This window comes from Saccostrea cucullata, unplaced genomic scaffold (assembly GCF_032062105.1).
Source record: "Saccostrea cucullata isolate Sc308-1 unplaced genomic scaffold, CSIRO_AGI_Scuc_v1 ctg43, whole genome shotgun sequence".
Classification (NCBI taxonomy): Eukaryota; Metazoa; Mollusca; class Bivalvia; order Ostreida; family Ostreidae; genus Saccostrea; species Saccostrea cuccullata.
In genome coordinates, this window is record NW_026934231.1 from 644625 (window position 1) to 662783 (window position 18159).

General features: G+C 30.9%; 2 protein-coding genes across 2 annotated transcripts; one reads left to right on the plus strand and one right to left on the minus strand.

Moving 5' to 3' along the window:
* Nucleotides 1–523: 523 nt before the first annotated feature.
* On the minus strand, nt 524–11783 carry LOC134240286 (armadillo-like helical domain-containing protein 3). The gene is made up of 27 exons (XM_062722388.1): nt 11711–11783; nt 10285–10411; nt 10093–10149; nt 9912–9977; nt 9714–9794; nt 9454–9561; nt 9173–9265; nt 8745–8819; nt 8434–8520; nt 8251–8307; nt 8013–8056; nt 7790–7850; nt 6217–6263; nt 5856–5931; nt 5186–5267; nt 4912–5016; nt 4658–4716; nt 4491–4556; nt 3995–4064; nt 3522–3582; nt 3354–3442; nt 2935–3020; nt 2636–2762; nt 2444–2519; nt 2191–2269; nt 1958–2074; nt 524–1639 (listed from the first exon to the last, which is right to left on the minus strand). Exons 2-27 carry the CDS (start codon nt 10408–10410, stop codon nt 1550–1552), a joined length of 2085 nt encoding a protein of 694 aa, XP_062578372.1. The 5' UTR covers nt 10411; nt 11711–11783; the 3' UTR covers nt 524–1549.
* Nucleotides 11784–14085: 2302 nt separating this feature from the next.
* Nucleotides 14086–16207, plus strand: LOC134240290 (swi5-dependent recombination DNA repair protein 1 homolog). Its single transcript, XM_062722395.1, has 3 exons — nt 14086–14124; nt 14905–15417; nt 15501–16207. Exons 2-3 carry the CDS (start codon nt 14905–14907, stop codon nt 15690–15692), a joined length of 705 nt encoding a protein of 234 aa, XP_062578379.1. The 5' UTR covers nt 14086–14124; the 3' UTR covers nt 15693–16207.
* The last annotated feature ends 1952 nt before the right edge of the window (nt 16208–18159 follow it).

The following is an 18159-nucleotide window of genomic DNA, read 5'->3' on the forward strand; positions in this document are numbered from 1 at the left end:
TTTAGTTTTGTCTTCAATGAAAAATGTTGACAACTTTCTTATTTATTTCCAAGATAATTACCACCCCCCCCCCCCCAAACGCACACATAACATGTACATGGCATAAGTTATACCAAATCAAATATCTGTCCCTTCATATATTCCTTTAAAACGCTGGACATAAAATTCCGGTTTCTATATTATTTTCAAACTATTTGTTCTCTGGGTCAATCAGTATTAATATGCCTTCTAGTGTAGCTGAGGTGGATTGAAAATGAATTTCAAACTAGAATTTCAATCCAATGTTTTCCCCGCGTCTGCATCGAATTGTACCCACCCATTTCATTGTCTATCATTGAATGTTTTGATTGTAACAGATAGAAATGACATAAGCTGCATATTTCCAATCTTGCCAGTTAATGTTCCGCGGTCTTAGTGTATTTAGTCATAAATTTATAAAATTCCATTCTGTTAATCTTTACAGGATGGTACTGCATTCAGGTGATCCTTAAGGCCCTTGAGCTTCTAGTTTGAATTGACAAACTTTGTGTTTGAAATTTTAATGCCAAGTTTATTTAGAACTTAAATAAATATACATGTTGTTAAATACATGCTACTTTTTCTTCTTCTTGTCAACATCACATAGCCATACATAACATTTGTACCCCTACATGCATTAGCTAAGGCATACACATTTTTCAAATCGATACAAGGATCCCACAAAAAATCACTGGAAACATAGATTTCATCTATATATACATAGAATAGAAAAGAAAAACACTACCCCTTCTGAAAAATATGTATCAACTTCAAGTTAAGGGTTTTTATTGAAAAAAAAAGAAGTTGCAATTAAACCCCTTTTGAAAAAAAAACAAAACAATAAAAAGTGTCTTTTAATACCCACATACTGTACATATAGCTAGCATACAATAAGACAGAAAAAAACCCAGTGCTGAAAGCCCATTGGTACTATATAATACACATCTGACTGCCTCACTGTGAGTACATCTACTACTGTAATTTACAATGTTTGACACTTATTTAGACATTTTTGTGCAGTTGCAGATTATAATTCTCTGTACTTGGTGCAATCATTAGTAAGCACAAAAAGTGCTTTATAAAATTGCACATATCACTCCTTTCTATGCCTACTATGTGACTTTATTAGGTAACAAATGCATCAATAACTGCATAAAGGTAACAAATATTGAATACTATTGAATAAATACATCAATCTACATGTTTTGTAATCCTTACACATTTTTCAAAAAAACCCTCTGTTTTCTTGAAAATTTCTTATAAAGCCCCTCCAACGTGACTTTAATATGACAACAGTTTTTAAAATAACTGATTAATTGTACATGTACATTGTACATGTCAAGATAATCTTTGTAGATGAAAATTCCTAAAGCTGAAAATAAAGGCAAAAACTTGTGTAAAACGTACGTAAAAATTCACCTCACATCTGTGGGATTGTACACAAGTTTTATAAATAAGAAATGAATTTATTTCCTGCATCACTTAGTTTGCAACCAGTTGATCTCTATTACGCGTAAGTCTGACGACCTGTTTACATCTCGGCTACACTCTGTAACACATGGTGATGATACTGGGCCAGATTACTGACACTTTTCCTCACATCCAACACCACAGATCGTACCTGTAATGTTCAGTTGAATACTTCATTTATAGCACTGTCTATTCATCATATTTGTAGATTGTTAACAAAGGAATTTTTTTATAATGGTATATGAAGCACCTTTAAACATTTGAAAGAAAAATAAGATAACACTACTGAAAGTGATATAACAATGAAATATGTGCATAGGACAATGTATGTTTATGACTTTTTTGTTGCTGTGGGAACATGTGACATTTTTGTCATAAAACATATGTGAGTTTACATGTATGACTTTTTTGTTGTGGAACATATCTGTATTATTTGAATACACAGGCCATAGGAAGTCAAAATTCTTACCAGAGTTGTGAAGAATGCACTCTCCCTTGGTTTTTCGGAGTATCTCTCATACTGATCCAGACTGTCCTGTAACTTTAATGTCAGACTGTCATAGTTTGCTCTCACGACATCCAGAACCTACAGGAAGTAGGACAAAGGGTTAAGGGTCATTCAATCACATGGTCTGTGAGTTTATTTGTTTTTATACAGACACCTCTACTAATACCTGAGTTTATTTGTTTTTATATTGATACCTGTTCCTCTGTGAGGGAGGAGAGCTGATTGGCGGCCGCCCAGGAATCCACCTTAGGAGAGAAGTGATTGATGATGGCCCTGTCAACGTGAAACATAGAAACATTTTTAGAATAAACATGATCTGCAATATCATTACTTAATTTTACTTTCATATCATGACTTTATAAATGTAAAATTTAATGAAGAAAAATATTTCAATGAAAGCCTAAGCATTAATTTAGCATTACACAATGGTTAGTTGTCATAACTTACTTGATATTGACAAGATGATTGGTTAATCTCGCTGCTGACTCCTTGCTTTCTCCATCACTTGTAGTGTACCTCAGAGCTAAATGAAAAGTTAATAGACATGAAAACCAATACATGAGTCAGAATAATATTGTGAAAAAATCAGCTATTCACTTTCATAAAACACTATTAAAATTTCTTATATTAATTTTTCACCCATTGAGTAGAGGTTGTCAAAGACTTGGTGCATTCTGATGATTTCATAATACAGTTCATCATAGCTGTTAGGATTTGGCAGGAAAGTGTCACCATAGGTGATGAACAAGTTGAAAATGTTCACAATCTAAATGTTTAGATGTACAAACACTATTAATTCCTTAAAACTGACTTCTTTTTATAAATGAGCATTGCATGTACTTAGGATATTCAGTTTCAGACTAAGCAAAAAAGAAGAAAAAAAAATACTTACAACAAATCAAACAAAAAGTCTGTCTACAATTTCTTTAAATCATTACCTTTGAGGACAAATGGAAAATATTATTATGCTTCTTTAGGAGATTGGACTCGTTGGACAACAGGTACTTCAGAAGATTGATCAGAGCTGCAATAAGAAAAGGCAGTCAGCTTCATTATAAAACTCTACTATGGCATCATTGTAAAACAACACTACCGAGTAATTAAAGTCATACATAGGTCCCTTCAAAATGATTGTAAAGTGTATAATTGTTTAACTTGAGCGTTGAGATTAGAAGCAAATGATCTCCATATGGGTGGTGACCTGTGATATTAAAACATTTGAATTACTGCATCACCTTAATCTCTTTAGAGGTTTTCCAACTGTTCCCTATTTCATACTTAAGAAAATAAAAATTAAAAAAAAAACCATGCAGTGCGTATTAACCACCGAGTAATAATGGATCACTTGGAGACTAACCTGTCCACAATTCTTTCCATGGATACTGAAGTCGAACTCGACACTTCTTCTGGTAGCACAGGACCCGCTGCGTGATTCCCAAACATCGACTAAAACAGATAAAATATTTACATAGAGTGCAGAGCAAGAAAACTATAGTGTCAGAGAAATCTCCAATGGAAGACTTACTTGTACAACTCTAAAGGGAAGGATTTCATCATATGGCTCATTATAAATTCAACCATTAAATCTGAAATACATATGAATCAAGGTAAACATCATGTTAAAACTTGGGGAGTTGTCCAAATGATTTGATAGTCTCCTGATCAAACCATACATATTCTGATGTATTATTCTAGCCCTTTATTTTTCCAAAACTTTCAGAGTTGTCTTGAGGCATTTTGCAAGTCCTGCCATGGTTCAAACATCAAGATTTTTCTACATTCCATTTTACTGGTCAAATTTTATAGCTATTTAATAAGGAATCATTTTAATTAAATGGTGTATGAAAGATTAACTTTCAGGGATTGGTAAATTTATCTAAGCACTGTATTGTAATAACAAAATCAAAGAGCTACCTTGGAAGATATTTATTTTGGCAAGTTAGCGTATCATACTTAACAAGAGAACACGATTTTTAGTGATTGTTGTATAATTTTTACCTAAAAGAGCACAAACAAGGGGACGAGAGGGAGTATCTTTTTCTACTTTCACTTTCCGATGTCTCATTGGCTGAAAAAAATAAAGAACATATAATTCTTATTTTAATGCATAAGGTAAATCTAATATATTGTATAAAATCACACCATTTACTATAGATATGTTTTTGGATGATTTTAAAACAGGTTTTGTTATATGATTGTATTTTCTTTCAATATAGTATCAACTGTCAAAGAGTTATTCTCTAATGACTTCACTTCTCTATCTAGCTATACTAAAGACTTCATTCTCAGAAAGTATCAAATATTAATTGACTCATGTTTACAAAATTTTGAATTATTCAATAGGTGGTATTCTCCACTTATATGAAAGACTGTAAATGCATTTTTATTTGAAATCTTCTCTAGAACACAATGTTTTTTCCTAGGGATTCCAATGTTGAGTGTGTAATCTTACAGATGTATTATTAAGCATTTGAATTAAAACAAAAAAACAAACCATTCTGTGTAGTTTGACTCTGAAATTTATGTTGACATCATGCATCAGGGAGTTGGCATACTGATCCTAAAATTTAAGTAATAAATTGAAAGATGAATATCACTGGCATAATTATTGGAAAAAATTACAGTAAGAGAAAAATTCAGGATTAATTTCTTCTCCCTCACCTCTGCAATGCATGTTAATATGACTAGACAAAGTTTGGCATTGCTGTGTCTTGTTTCATCTGGATATAAAAAAGGGTTTTAATTACTATATATGTCCATTGTACTTTGATTTTTATATTATATTCAAAGTTATACATTTTGTTTTTTCCCCTCTAATCTATCTATTAGACTTATATAATAGCCACGACATAAAACTGGGATATTCAGTGACATGCAAGAATTTCTTTAGTCACTTTTTGCTGTTTCATGCCTACCTTTTGTATCCTGCATGACTATAGAACTGTACTCCAAAAATGTCACCAATAAATTTGTAGGGTGACTTGACTGCTCCAACAGGGCTTTGTCTATATTTTGCAGGGCTACATAGATATTAGAAAAAAAGAAATAAATTTTTCCTTTAGATGTTTATATTTTTTGCTTGTCTTAAGTAATACATGTATTAACAGATAATTAATTTATATTGTACAGTGTATATTTTATTTATACATTAAGTGGAGAGGGACAGCAAATCTTGTATTGTTGACTTACCAGGGGCTGGGTCATTGAGAGGGTTGGACATGGGCACTGTCGGGGAGGAGGGGGGCGTGGTAGGTGTTGATGGTGTGTGGGTCTGGTCAAACAAAAATAAAATCCATCTTACATATATATAATTCAAAATAGATATTTTGCTGCTCTTTTATTTTTGCAATGTTAAAGATTTTTTTGAAAATTAAGCTACATTCAGTAAAATGCCAGATACTTCATTCTTCAAGAATACATAGATACTTCAAAGTAAAACTGAAGTTACAACCAAGTTGTCTTAAACATATTTTAACCAATTTTAATGGATTCATTGAGATCAATATAATAAGGTTTGACTGTATACTTTGTATATGCATTCCGGAAGTGAAAATTGCAACAAACAACACTTCATGAATTGATTCAAAATATTAATTTTGCAGAAAACAACCACCTTACATACAGAATCCAAATTTTGAGCCACTTTATTTCTCCCCATCCTTACAAAGCCAGGAGATCTAAGTCATTGCCTTTTGATGTCAAACAGGCATTAGACTCAGGATCCCTGACATTGTGAGGAGGATTTCCCACTCACATCAAAAATCATATAGACAGACAAAAATTATAAACCACCATAAATTTCCTTTATCTACAACTTTTGTTCTTAATAAACATAAATTGCATAATTTTCCAGACTTACATGTGTTAAAGCGGTGATAAAATTTCTGTTTAAATGAATTGCTTCGTATAAAGCCAATAGCACCAAATCATTTGCTCTGCAAAAAATAGAAATCTTTTTGATATCACAACACACATATCATCCATTTCTTTTTAAATTTTTAAGTATTTTGATTGTTAATATATACTTAGTTTGAGTTTTCAATGTATACCTGTCAATTGAATTATATGTCAAAATTTAACACTTATTCGACTATGGATATTGTGCTGTATATGAATTCTTGAGTTCTATGAATTCAAACAACAGATTTAATGTCAGATTTGTTAATTACATGTAATCTATATATCATATTTTTTTTTAAAGATAATGCTTGGTTATTTACCTCACTGCTGCTACATGTTTCTCGTCAGCTACAAACATATTGCCAACCTGAAATCAGGGATGGGGTAATTGAATAAAGTAATTGTAATTGAGTGTAATTAATTACATTTTTCAAAGTAATTGGAAGTAATTTGTATTTGAGCGAGCCTTCAATTACAAGTAATTGAATGTATTTAAATACATTTCAAAAAAGGTCATGTATTTTCAATTACTTTTCAATTACATTTCAATTACTTTTTTTCAAAATGAAAGTTTATATTTAAAAATGTGTCTTATACTGATACATTATAGTTTTATACTGGTGGGTTTATATTTCTTATTCCCATGTTTTAAAAATCTCAGTTCTCCCTATTCCCACTTGCAAATAACAATGATTGTTTAGGTAGTAAATTTGTTTTACAGCAATTAGACTAACTACATCCCCTTTTAGATTTACCTGAATTCTATTTATTTTAAGATAGAAAATAATGAATGGAATTGTGATAGATATTATTTATTTCCTTAAAAAATATGGATTTCAGAAAGTAACAAAAAAGATCTTGACATACACCATACTGGTGTAGCATGGGCTTGTGTTTGTACAATAATTAATTGTCTCATAATGTTTAATTTGTTTACACAGTGTGTCACACTCATTATAAGGTAAAGGTCTAATTTTGACCAGGTGTGAACCCCTATCATACCCAAGAAGAAAAACACTGAATGAAAGTTCGAATTCGATCGCTATACAAAAAATCTTATTTAAAAAAAATCTTTTTTTTTATTAAAGTAAAACTAGAAGTAATTGAAATGTATTTAATTACATTTGTCAAAGTAATTGAAAGTAATTAATTACATCTGAAAAAGTCAATGTAATTGTAATTGCAAGTAATTGACAAAATTATCAATGTATTTGAAAGTAATTAATTACATTTCAAAGTAATTGACCCCAAGCCTGCCTGAAATGTTCAAGAAGTATGTGAATTAGAGTTATTTCCCTTACTAATACAAAAATCATAAAAAGCATAAATCTTCCCCTTAATCTTTTTCACCAGAAACACATATTGATTCATGTATTGATATTTAAATTTCCAAGCAAGAACTATTAATGTTAATATCAAGTTAAGCTGCCAAAAAATGTGGATGAAAAAAATATGTGTCCAAAGCTTATTTAATGAAATACTCAATTCACACAGAAAAAAAAACTATTCTCAACTCAAAGAATTTCTTCAAAATTCTATATAATTTCAGTAAATTTTTTATACAATAATTTTAATGGTGAATGTTTTAGTCCAACAAAAGCATAAATATAAATGGAAAATTTCATATTTATGGCAAAAATACTATCTTAATGCAGTTATATCTAAATTCTTAATGATTATTAAAACACACACCATAAAATCTTGATAAGAAAGAATGAACCAATCAACAGTTTAATGATACCTTCTGGTTCTATAGAATGATGACTGGGGATGACATGCACACAATGCGTGACACATGCCTCCGAATTGTTACGCAAGGGCATGTAGACCTTCTGACTCCAGAGCCATGTATCATTTAGAACTCAAGTAAATAAATTTGTCTAAACAACTTACCATACTGGCAAAAGCAGAGAACCATCCTGGCTGTGCCTCAGTACTGCGGCACTGATACTCCCTAAACAAAGCACATAAAGTCAGCTTTTATGAATGGCATCAGTAGGAAAATCAAAGGTCTGAACTTGATATCATTGGCATATATGCTATTAATATGAATTAATCAAATAATCCCTTTTTATGATATCTAATATAATGTTGGTTAAAAAAAAGTTTTTGTTACCTGTTAAAGTCTGATAAAGCCCCGAGAACGACCTGGGCATATCCCTACAAAATCAAAAAGAAGCAAGATATGAAAGAAATCATTTCACATGTATTAAAGATATCATAACAATTTTTAAACCCATGGTTTACTTTATATTTTCTTTTTGGTTTTCAAATTATATCTGGCCTGATATATAAAGATTAATGAAGAGTTTAGTTTCATGTAAGATATTTTTTTACAATGTAGTATAACTCACTGTTAAAGCCAACTCATCATCCAATATAGACAGCTTCACAATATATGGATTTGCAGACTGAAAGAAATAATATTTAAAACAGGTGAAAAACATACTTTGTTTATAAGACATATTCAATTATTTTCACACAAGTCAATATATTTCCATGTTAAGTAACAGTTTAGAATGTTAGGTGATATTTACCTCGTATTTCCTGTACTGAACCAAGAGAGTAAGAACCTGTACAGCATCGCCACCCAGTACCAGCCTCAGGTCAACATTACCCAGAATCTGGACATACAATTCATTTATTACAACAAATACAAAACTGGAATCAGATTCAGGTATTTTTTAAAAACTATGTTTATGTTTTACTTTGGTTATTATTAGTTTTTACAGATCATCTTTGTCAGACATAATCTCTTGATCAACTACATGTATATAAAAAATGAACCCTTGGATATTTTTATAACTGGATGATAAATATATGAATAAAATCTTTAATGGTTCTATACCTGGATGATAGATTCAAACACACTGTTGATCATGAGGTACTCCAGGAGTGTATTCTGACTGATGTTGTCTGAAGCCTGCAGAATAAAGTAATGGTATTATCAGTGAATATTGCAGGGATATTCAGAAAATCAATTTAAAGGAACACATTGCTTTAGTTCTGACATATACCATTTTAAGTTATTACAACCAGAGTTTTGCATGACATCATAAATCAAATGAACCATTTAAGTCATTAAAACAAGAAAGCTATATATTTCAAAACATCCAAGTCCTAGTACATGTACCCATTTTTAAATCTGCTATTAAATATAAGGGATACTAAATATAAATCCCTTTAACCCTACAGATGGATAATAAGAGGCTTGCTAATGAGAATTCATTATTGTGATGGCTTTATATGGTTAAAATAAATAAATTCAGATCTTACTGTGGCTAACACCATGATGAATTTAAGAACTTGCTGTTTTATTGCAGTTGGATACTCTCCATTTAGGATGTTATTCAAATTTTCCACCATTTCCTGTTAATAACAAAATAAAAAATATCATCTTTAATATCAACAAGATTGTCTTATTGATCAATATGTAACCCTCCATATGCATATACATGTAATATATACATGTACATATTTTAAAAAGCTCTTTTTCATTTTTTGGTTTGTTAACATTTTGTTTAATGAAAATAAGAGCTTAAAGGTGTAAATATAACCTGCATGACTGTTTCTGCAGCATCAAAGCCTATCAATATATTTATAACATCAAAGCCAAAACCTCCAAAGTTCTTTCTGTATATTCCACGTACTAATGCAGACATTGTCTGAAATTTAAAAAAAGGAATGCTTTAAAGTATTCAAAATGTTGTAAATAATACAAACTTTAAATCAATGCTTGTTTTTACCATAAATGACATTGATTTGAAACAGTCAAAATAGTTTATTAAATGAACTCAAACTTTCTTATTTTACTTACATAAATAGCATTAACTACTCTGATGACATTATCTTCCTTCAGAGATTCTACTGCTTTGTAAAACAGGGTGTTTAGATTATCCTGAAAGTAAATTGCACTATTATAATAGTTACCGGTAAAAAGAATATTTTTCAAAGGTGAAATAGGCCTTTTAGAACTCTAACAACAAAATAAAAATGTGTTGCAGAGGTTTCATACCTTCAACATCATTAGGCCTTCACCACTGACTTTATCAAATTCACCCTCAATGAATGGAATATTTGGCTGTAAATTGAGAATAAAGCATGAATTAAAAAAATGTCTACATAAGTTATGCAAAAAATAAACAAATAAAGTTGAAAAAATTAGAGTTGTTTGTAAGAAATAATGATAAACTTACCCTTAGCAAGAAAAATTCATCCCAAAAGTTAGGATTTCCCACTGAAGGGTCTTCACCCTAAGGAACATGAGTTCAATTCTTGACAACAATTTTAACTAAGATAAAATCTATATCTTTCAAACTTTTGATCATATTACAATATTTGAATTTATAAAATATTCAAGAAATAAAGAATTTAAAATATAAATGAACCTGGAAGAAAGACTCATATATTTGGACAACTTTTTCCTTCAGAGCCATTTTACTTGATGAGCTTTTTCGTAACAACACTGCATGTCCATGTGTGCGTTTCAGATCTGCACCAGCTTCTTGATTCATGCTGAAAGACAAGAATAAAACTATTAAAAGTGAATTTAAAAGGACTTAAATTTAGCATACAGTGAATAAGTTATGTCTATATCATTGGCTATCTTTCACGTATTTATTACCTCTCAAGAGATATTATAATATGAAGACGACAAATTCTGGTTAACAACATGAGATAAATGATTGGTAAAAATTCAGCACAATGTGAAGTAATCATCAGGTCTGGTACAATCACTAGATTTAGCTACATAGCTTAATTTACCTACTTAGCTTTATTTATACCTACCTGAGGTAGCTTTATTTAGCTACCAAATCAATTTATTTATATAAAAAAGCATTTTTCTCAGGATATGCAGAAAGTCTCATTTAGATGCAGTGATCATTTTCAACTTTGAACTCATCTGAAAACAATTCATGTAAAAATCACTCTTGAAGAATTGTCTTTTTCTGCACAATTGCAATCAAAATTCTGAAAGTTTTGGGGCTATGCATGACAGTTAAAACAGTTACTCCTTGAATGAATTGACAAACTTTGGTAACATGATAACATCGGTAATTAGTCAGCACAATGTTAAAGTTTTACTCACCGCATCCAATAGAGAGGAAAAAAAAATGGAATTACATGTTTTGCTCCAAATTGTCCAATCGTAGCAAAACTATCTCTGCTTTGGATTGTTTTTTAAAACCTCCCTAGTATAAATATTAATAGTCATTTAATAACAATTTTTTGTCTCATTTTAATAAAAAGAAAAATTAAAAAGTTTAATAGCTAAATAAATTGAGGTAAAAAAAAAGTTTAATTCTACCAAAAATCTAGTGATCTACTGTGTCAAACTTATTTCATCTATAGTTAGTAATATAGATATACATGTAATATACAGGACCTGTCGTAGGTCCCTGGCCTCATAGCAATCTTGAATGCAGGGATTAATTGACATGAATTGGTACGGGGTCCTGTAGTCTGTACCTTTTCCATTGGGAATATTCAATCGAAGTTGGAAAATTTGGTGATATTGATGTCTTCTTTTAAAGCTTTACTGTCGAATGTTATTCCCCATTCATATCTTTGTAAATCATTCAAATCTCAAAATTCAAGTTTTCTCAATTAAAAAAAAAAGCTTTGAATAAATCAGTCTAAGTTACTATTTTTTTTATAAGTGTTATTTGGGAATTTTCACCCAATTTTTCAGGGGATGCAAGGGTTATTAAGCCCCTGGAATGTTATCAATTACGGTGGGTTGTGAAGAAAAATGCTCAATAAAGCTTCATCCCTGAAAACGAAATCTTTTCATTATTCAATAAATTTACATACGTAATTTGAAGTAGAGTTAACAGTCTAGACAATCCTGCATCATCTGCAACTTCCGGTTTGTTAAATTATAAAGAACAAAATCATCTGGAAGGAACCACAAATATGCTAATACACTGACTTCTAAGAAAAATAATTGTAAATAAATTTATGGACAAAAAAGTGTATGTTTGTTTGATGATAAATTAATCAAAAACACAATCTGAATTTCCTTATAGATAATGTTCTATTTTCTAAAAGCAGCATAAATATTTCCGGATAAAATCAATCCAGATTTTATTTCTTTAGGGTACACCTGTTTACCCCAGTAAATATGGTAGACCCTAATGAAAATTTACATGAAGGGATTCTTGTTTTTTAATGATAAATATGGAGTATTTATAAAAACTGAAGTATCTTTCTTGTTCTTGATACATACATCTTTTCAATTTACATGTTTAGTCCAGATATCGATGTGTCCTGTCCATAAACTGTTTACAGTTATTTCATTAAATATTCTTTATTTAAAGAAATAAAAATGATTTTCCCTATTGTAATATTGAAAACAATTGTATTCTATTCTTTTGTTGTATTTAAATTAAAAGAAGACAGTATATTTTTCATATTTGTGTATTTGGATCTGTTTGGGTTATTCGACGCATCTAAGCAAGGTGAAAGAAATGTTTTGATTGCACAAATCTTTGCTATATAACAGAAAGTCTATATTAAACAGCGATTTATGCGCCAAAGTCAAAAAGTTTAAGTTGAAAAGACGATTCGAAGTGTAAGTTTATTTCCTGGTACTTTAAAGATGTTTTGTATACATTGACATTTACGACAAGGAGAGGTGGATCAGGTTAAGTTTTCCCCCCACACGAACAGCCGTCAACAGATTCAGTTCAAACTTTTCAGGCATATAATATCTGTATATGTATGTTTGCATTACCATAAACAGGTCCAGGAAAATCACTATATTTAGCTATATAGCTTAATTTACATATATAGCTTTATTTACCTATATAATATAGCTTTATTTAGCTATTTCAGAATAAGTTTCTGTTTTATGAAAAGCAGACAAAAAGTCGCATCATGGCTGATATTTTTTTAAAAAGATTTGATAAAACCAACCTAGGGCATATATAGTAAAAACATTGCCCCTTTTAACCAAAAAATGCATCTCTATTGTTTGGATAGCTGTCCCCCATTGAAAGTGCAATGAGGCATGACTAAGTGTGATTGCATTGCATTGTGCATATTATTATCAATTATCTTGTTGACCAAAACTGCTTTTCTTTGTTAAATTAGCTGCTATATTATATAGGTAAATAAAGCTATATAGGTAAATAAAGCTATATAGGTAAATAAAGCTATATAGGTAAATTAAGCTATATAGCTAAATATAGTGATTTTCGTTGACCTGTAGAAAAAAAAAACAGTGTGGAATCATTACATTTCGCTGTGGCTTAATTTTCGTGGACTTCTTCATGTTCTTTGGCATGAATGATTTATTGAAAGAGACATAAATAAATTCATGTCTCTGATTGAATTCTCACAACAAGCATTGATTGAAATAACCATGCACCCGACCGCCCCAGACGCTCAAATTTTGTCATAGGCGAACAGATTTGCAGGTATTGGCACCGGACTGGACGTGTAAAATTTTCCATAAATTAAAATTCAGATATTTGATAAAACTCTTAAATCTACTAAGGCCAAAAAAAATAATAGTCTTGTTTCCTGCTACCAGCCTGAAAAAAAATAGGGTAGGTAGGTCGGAAAATTATATTTTATTTTTTTATTTTATTTTATTTTTTCCAGTGGTATTTGTTGGATATGAACTATTACAAAACCAAATTAAACAGGTCATTGGTCAATGTCATCATTTAAAATAAGTAGTGTTTCATGCAAGTCCATATTTAAAATATATATATTTCATGAAATACCACTTAAATGTATATTTTTTTTCACTTTTGGATCATGAAATTTTTGATTTTCCCTCAAAAACTAAATAAAAACTTTAGGGTCGGGTGCAGAAAAATAGGGTAGGTCGGGTAGCAGGAAACAAGACTATTTTTATTTTTGGCCTAATATTACTGGTCACAAAGTGTAACAATCAAACGGGTAGCCTATAGGCCCGGGATCAAATTTATGGTGAGCTGGCCCCATTCACATTATTGCTAAAACGAACTTATAAAAGCAATTTTTTTTTTTTCGGGCTAGTACATTTTTGGCAAGGCTGACAACTTTCACTAGCAGTCAGCCCTGCATGCCTAGCTAATTTTACAGTGAGTTTCAAACACTGCAGCAAGGCAGGTATGAAGTTATTTTTGTCATTCATGTTAATAAATCTTAATTCTAAAAGTGAGTTTAATTCAATTTTAGGTGTTGGTACTATGACAGAAGAAAAGCAGTCTACACCTCAACGGCCCTCATTGCAGGTACATGTAGTTTTACATAACTTTTATCTTGCTTTTTATATGAAAGATTTTAATCAATACTAAGTTAAGTATTTCATAATTATCCTCACATTTAAAACTTTGTTATAATGTTGAAACATTGATCATGATAGCTTCAATCCTAGGGATAAGTCAAACTGAGTTGTTAGTTCCAACAATCTTTTCTGTATGGTTGTTAACCGTAGTGTAAATCTTTAATCCTCATTTTATTTTATCTCAAAGTTAAATCTAATTTTAGATAACAAGGTTTAACTATACACTGTATATAATATTGAATCTGAGTTAAACTTTATATATCAATTTTTATATTAAAATTTTGTCATGCTATTAAAATATTTTAATGTAGACTTGCTGCATGATAAACATGAGCAACAAGCCCTTTACTAAATATTTTTTGAAATTCATTACCCAACCCAAGGTTCAGGTCTCAGACTGAAGCTAACCATTTTCATTTCTATACAAAGACTTGCTCTGCATGATTATGAACTATAAACCCTTTACTAGAAATGTGAGTTCAAGGTTCAAGGTTTAGATATTTCAAAATCTCTGCACAAAAAACAGTAGTTTTCTGAGATAGGGCCAAGATGGGTTTGTTTTGAAAAAGATGGTAAACAGGTGAAAGTTAAGGTCCACAGACCTCTCACTTCATAAAAGAGTTTGCAAAATCCCCTTCCTCAGCTTCTAATCCTGTAACATGTATTGTTTAACTTGACCTATTCTGTCTACATGAACTCCATTAGCAATTTTTTTTGGTGATGGCAGATGAGTTCTGGATTGAAGGAGCGATTGAAGCGATGTGGACGCTACCACTCCTCTCCCCTATCTGGACAGAATACACACAGCCGGACACACTTCAACCCCCCATCTCTGGTATCTTCTAATAAGTCAGAATCCCGACAAATTCTAGAAAAAGAAAACTGTGATTTACAAAAAAGCATGGTCATCAGTCATAATGCTGATCAAAGTTATCCTGTGAATTCATGTACAATGTCAGAGGTGCAATTTGCAAAGAGTGTTAGTTTTACTGACAATAAGGACTTGAAAATTCTTGGTAGCCATGATTCTAAAAGTGGGGATAGTGGTGCTATGGTAAACATGATTAAACCACAGAAATTAGACTTCTCAAAGGATCAATCCTGTGGAAGTAATATCTCCTCCAGTTCAAATATTGAAAGGGATTCACAAAATATGGAGAAAAGTAAACTTCAATCAATGATAAAAGAAAGGGAAGATGTCCTACGAAAACTCAAGCTTGTTCAATTTTACCAAAACAAGGTAAGTGACTTTTATATACAAACATGTGCAGATTTACTAGTTGGAATAACGACATGGGATTAATAATGTTCTCGTTTTTGCAGCATGACCTTGAGAAGATGGAGGATTTGATCAGGAAATGGCGGTGTGTGTGTCAGGAGGGATTGGTCAATCTCCTGAATTTGATGCCAGAACCTCGACCTGAGCTTACGGAACTGATTGATCATCTGTGTATCGATCACAAGTTGATTGGTTATGACAAGGAGGAGCAGTCATTTACAGAATGTACAGACTAAAATGTTTAATTGAATCATGACTCACAGACTGGTTAAATAAAAACAGTTTTTAGCATGACATGTCTTAGAAAATCACATTGTTTACAATGAGTTTCACTTTGAATCCATCTTTGTAGAATTGTTTGTTTGCCCTCATCTGAATGACTGGCTAAAATAGCCCAACTGAAAACTTTTTTAACCTTCATGAAATTTAATTTAATCTTTAGACAGATTTTGAAATTAAAGCACTGATGTTGCAAGTTTCTTAGAAAAATTCACCCTTACCATTATTTTAACCTGATTTGGGAGAGGGCAAGCAAATATTATTTGAAAGGTGGCCTGACAAATTTTTTTTATATGATAAAATTTCAACTCCAAATATTTTCTAGTTCGGAACATTGTTATTAGGATGAAGTGTCTGAAAATTATAACACACATAAAATACAATGTACCACAGTTGATGTTTAATTTATGTTACTTTACTGTTTGTTTTAAATTTATTTTTGTTACTCAGTTATGATCTGTTTTATATATAAAATATTAATATGAAGGGAGTGTTGTTCAAAATTGATTTCTGTATAGTGTGATCTTTTTTATTTTAAAGATAAAGTAGAGATACTTTGAATGAAGTCATGAAGTCATGAAATTATACCCTTCTGAAACACTTCAGAATTTTCTTCATTCTCTATAAAGTGTATAGGGGACTTGCTTTTCTGGAAGCATTTGTAATAAATTCTCATATGTTTTTATCATTTTTTTGCAGAAAACTATATCCTTGGTGAAATATTTTGAAAAAATAATCTCAAATAACTGAATTTCTTCACTACACAATGAACAGCTAAGTTAATGTAATCCTGTTAACTTTTTCATAAAGTTTTGTAGTTAGTGGCCATTAGATGATTAACCGCTTTGGTCAAGGTGACATCCAAAAATGAAATGTTATTATCAGACCTATTTTTGTATTCATATCATTATGAGGCAGAATAAGTGCAAAATTTTATGTGTAAAAAAAAGAAAGAAAACACTTGATGTGGCATTCAACTCGACATTTAGATATATCTACAATGTATAATGTTTTGTCTATCAACAATGGTAATTTCCATTCTTATGTCAATATAATATATCCTGGTGAGCTTGAGCTTGGTAAAAGATACCACAGAGTCTGACACATCTGTTAATGGTAATCTAACAAAACATGATGACTTTAACTTTTTAATTGTCAACTTCCCTTACTTATGCAGCAATATACCTTCATCACCTGCATTCAGAGTTTATATATCTCAGTTGATTCGATATGCAAGAGCATGCTTTAGGTATGAACAATTTTCTAACACGAGGTAAATTATTGACAAACAAGTTAATGAAACAAGAATATCAGCAGTCTCGTTTAAAGTCATCATTTCGTAAGTTCTATGATTGATACAATGACCCTGTAAACAAATACAATTTTTCATTGAGTCACAATTGCTGACTGACATTTTTCATACAAATTGTTAGTCCATTATTTATTCACTGAATTGACGGATCTTTCCGTTATTTCCCGATCATGACAAGGAGCACACGGCGGGTGTGACCGGTCAGCGGGGGATGCTCACTCCTCCATGGCACCTGATTCCACCTCTGATATTTTGGAGTTCCGTGTTTGCTCTGCTCCTATTTTTTTGTTTTATAGACTTTTGATCTTAACTACTGTTCGTTATCTCCATATGTTTCATGTCACAAATTCACTTGACTATTGTCTCCTTTTGTTATTGTCGATGTTTTCTTAAACTTTACACAATTTTTCTTCTTCAATTTACCGCCGAAATATTGCAGACTTAGCGTAAAACAACAAATATCAATCAATCAATCTTTTTTAATTTCAACCTAAGGTACAATGAAGAGCATTGAAGTGGTTTAAGTCTCCGTTTGAATGGATCGTTTTGAGCTTTCTTATGAACATTGACTGTAATATAATGATACTCATATTTATGGCACACCAAATTTACAAAAATGAGCTAAACATAGTTTCAAGTTAATGAACTAGGTTTATCGACTGTAAACTATAGTTTACAAACCGTAAAATATAGTTAACAATTCATTAATTATATTTTTCATCTGTAAAACTATATTTAATGGCTGTTAACTATAGTTTAAGAATGCTAATCTAAGTTTATCTGTCTGTTTGTAAACGTTTACAATAGATTTTGTTGATAAACATAGATTCACGTCTGTAAACTATAATGTACAATCGCGAACTATAGTTAAGAGTCATTAATCATAGTTTCACAAATCATGAAACTATATTTATCAGATCGTTAACTATAGTTAAGAGTTTTAAACCATAGTTTACACATCGTGAAACTGTATTCATCAGATAATCTATGTTTTACAGTCGCAAATGATTGTTTTCAGTGTTAAGTTAGTTTACGGTTCTGAAACATAGATTATCATTTTAACTATGGTTTACAGATGTAGATTAACAACGTTGTTAACTATAGTTTACAGT

What these genes read in the sequence shown, in the direction of transcription:
- LOC134240290 (XM_062722395.1), top strand. Translation starts at nt 14,905, where the DNA reads ATGAGTTCTGGATTGAAGGAGCGATTGAAGCGATGTGGACGCTACCAC. An exon ending in TTCAATTTTACCAAAACAAG is followed by an intron (nt 15,418 to 15,500) that starts GTAAGTGACTTT and finishes TCGTTTTTGCAG; the next exon opens with CATGACCTTGAGAAGATGGA.
- LOC134240286 (XM_062722388.1), bottom strand. Translation starts at nt 10,410, where the DNA reads ATGAATCAAGAAGCTGGTGCAGATCTGAAACGCACACATGGACATGCA. An exon ending in CTGCAGAAACAGTCATGCAG is followed by an intron (nt 9,266 to 9,453) that starts GTTATATTTACA and finishes TGTTATTAACAG; the next exon opens with GAAATGGTGGAAAATTTGAA. An exon ending in TATTAACATGCATTGCAGAG is followed by an intron (nt 4,557 to 4,657) that starts GTGAGGGAGAAG and finishes CTTAAATTTTAG; the next exon opens with GATCAGTATGCCAACTCCCT.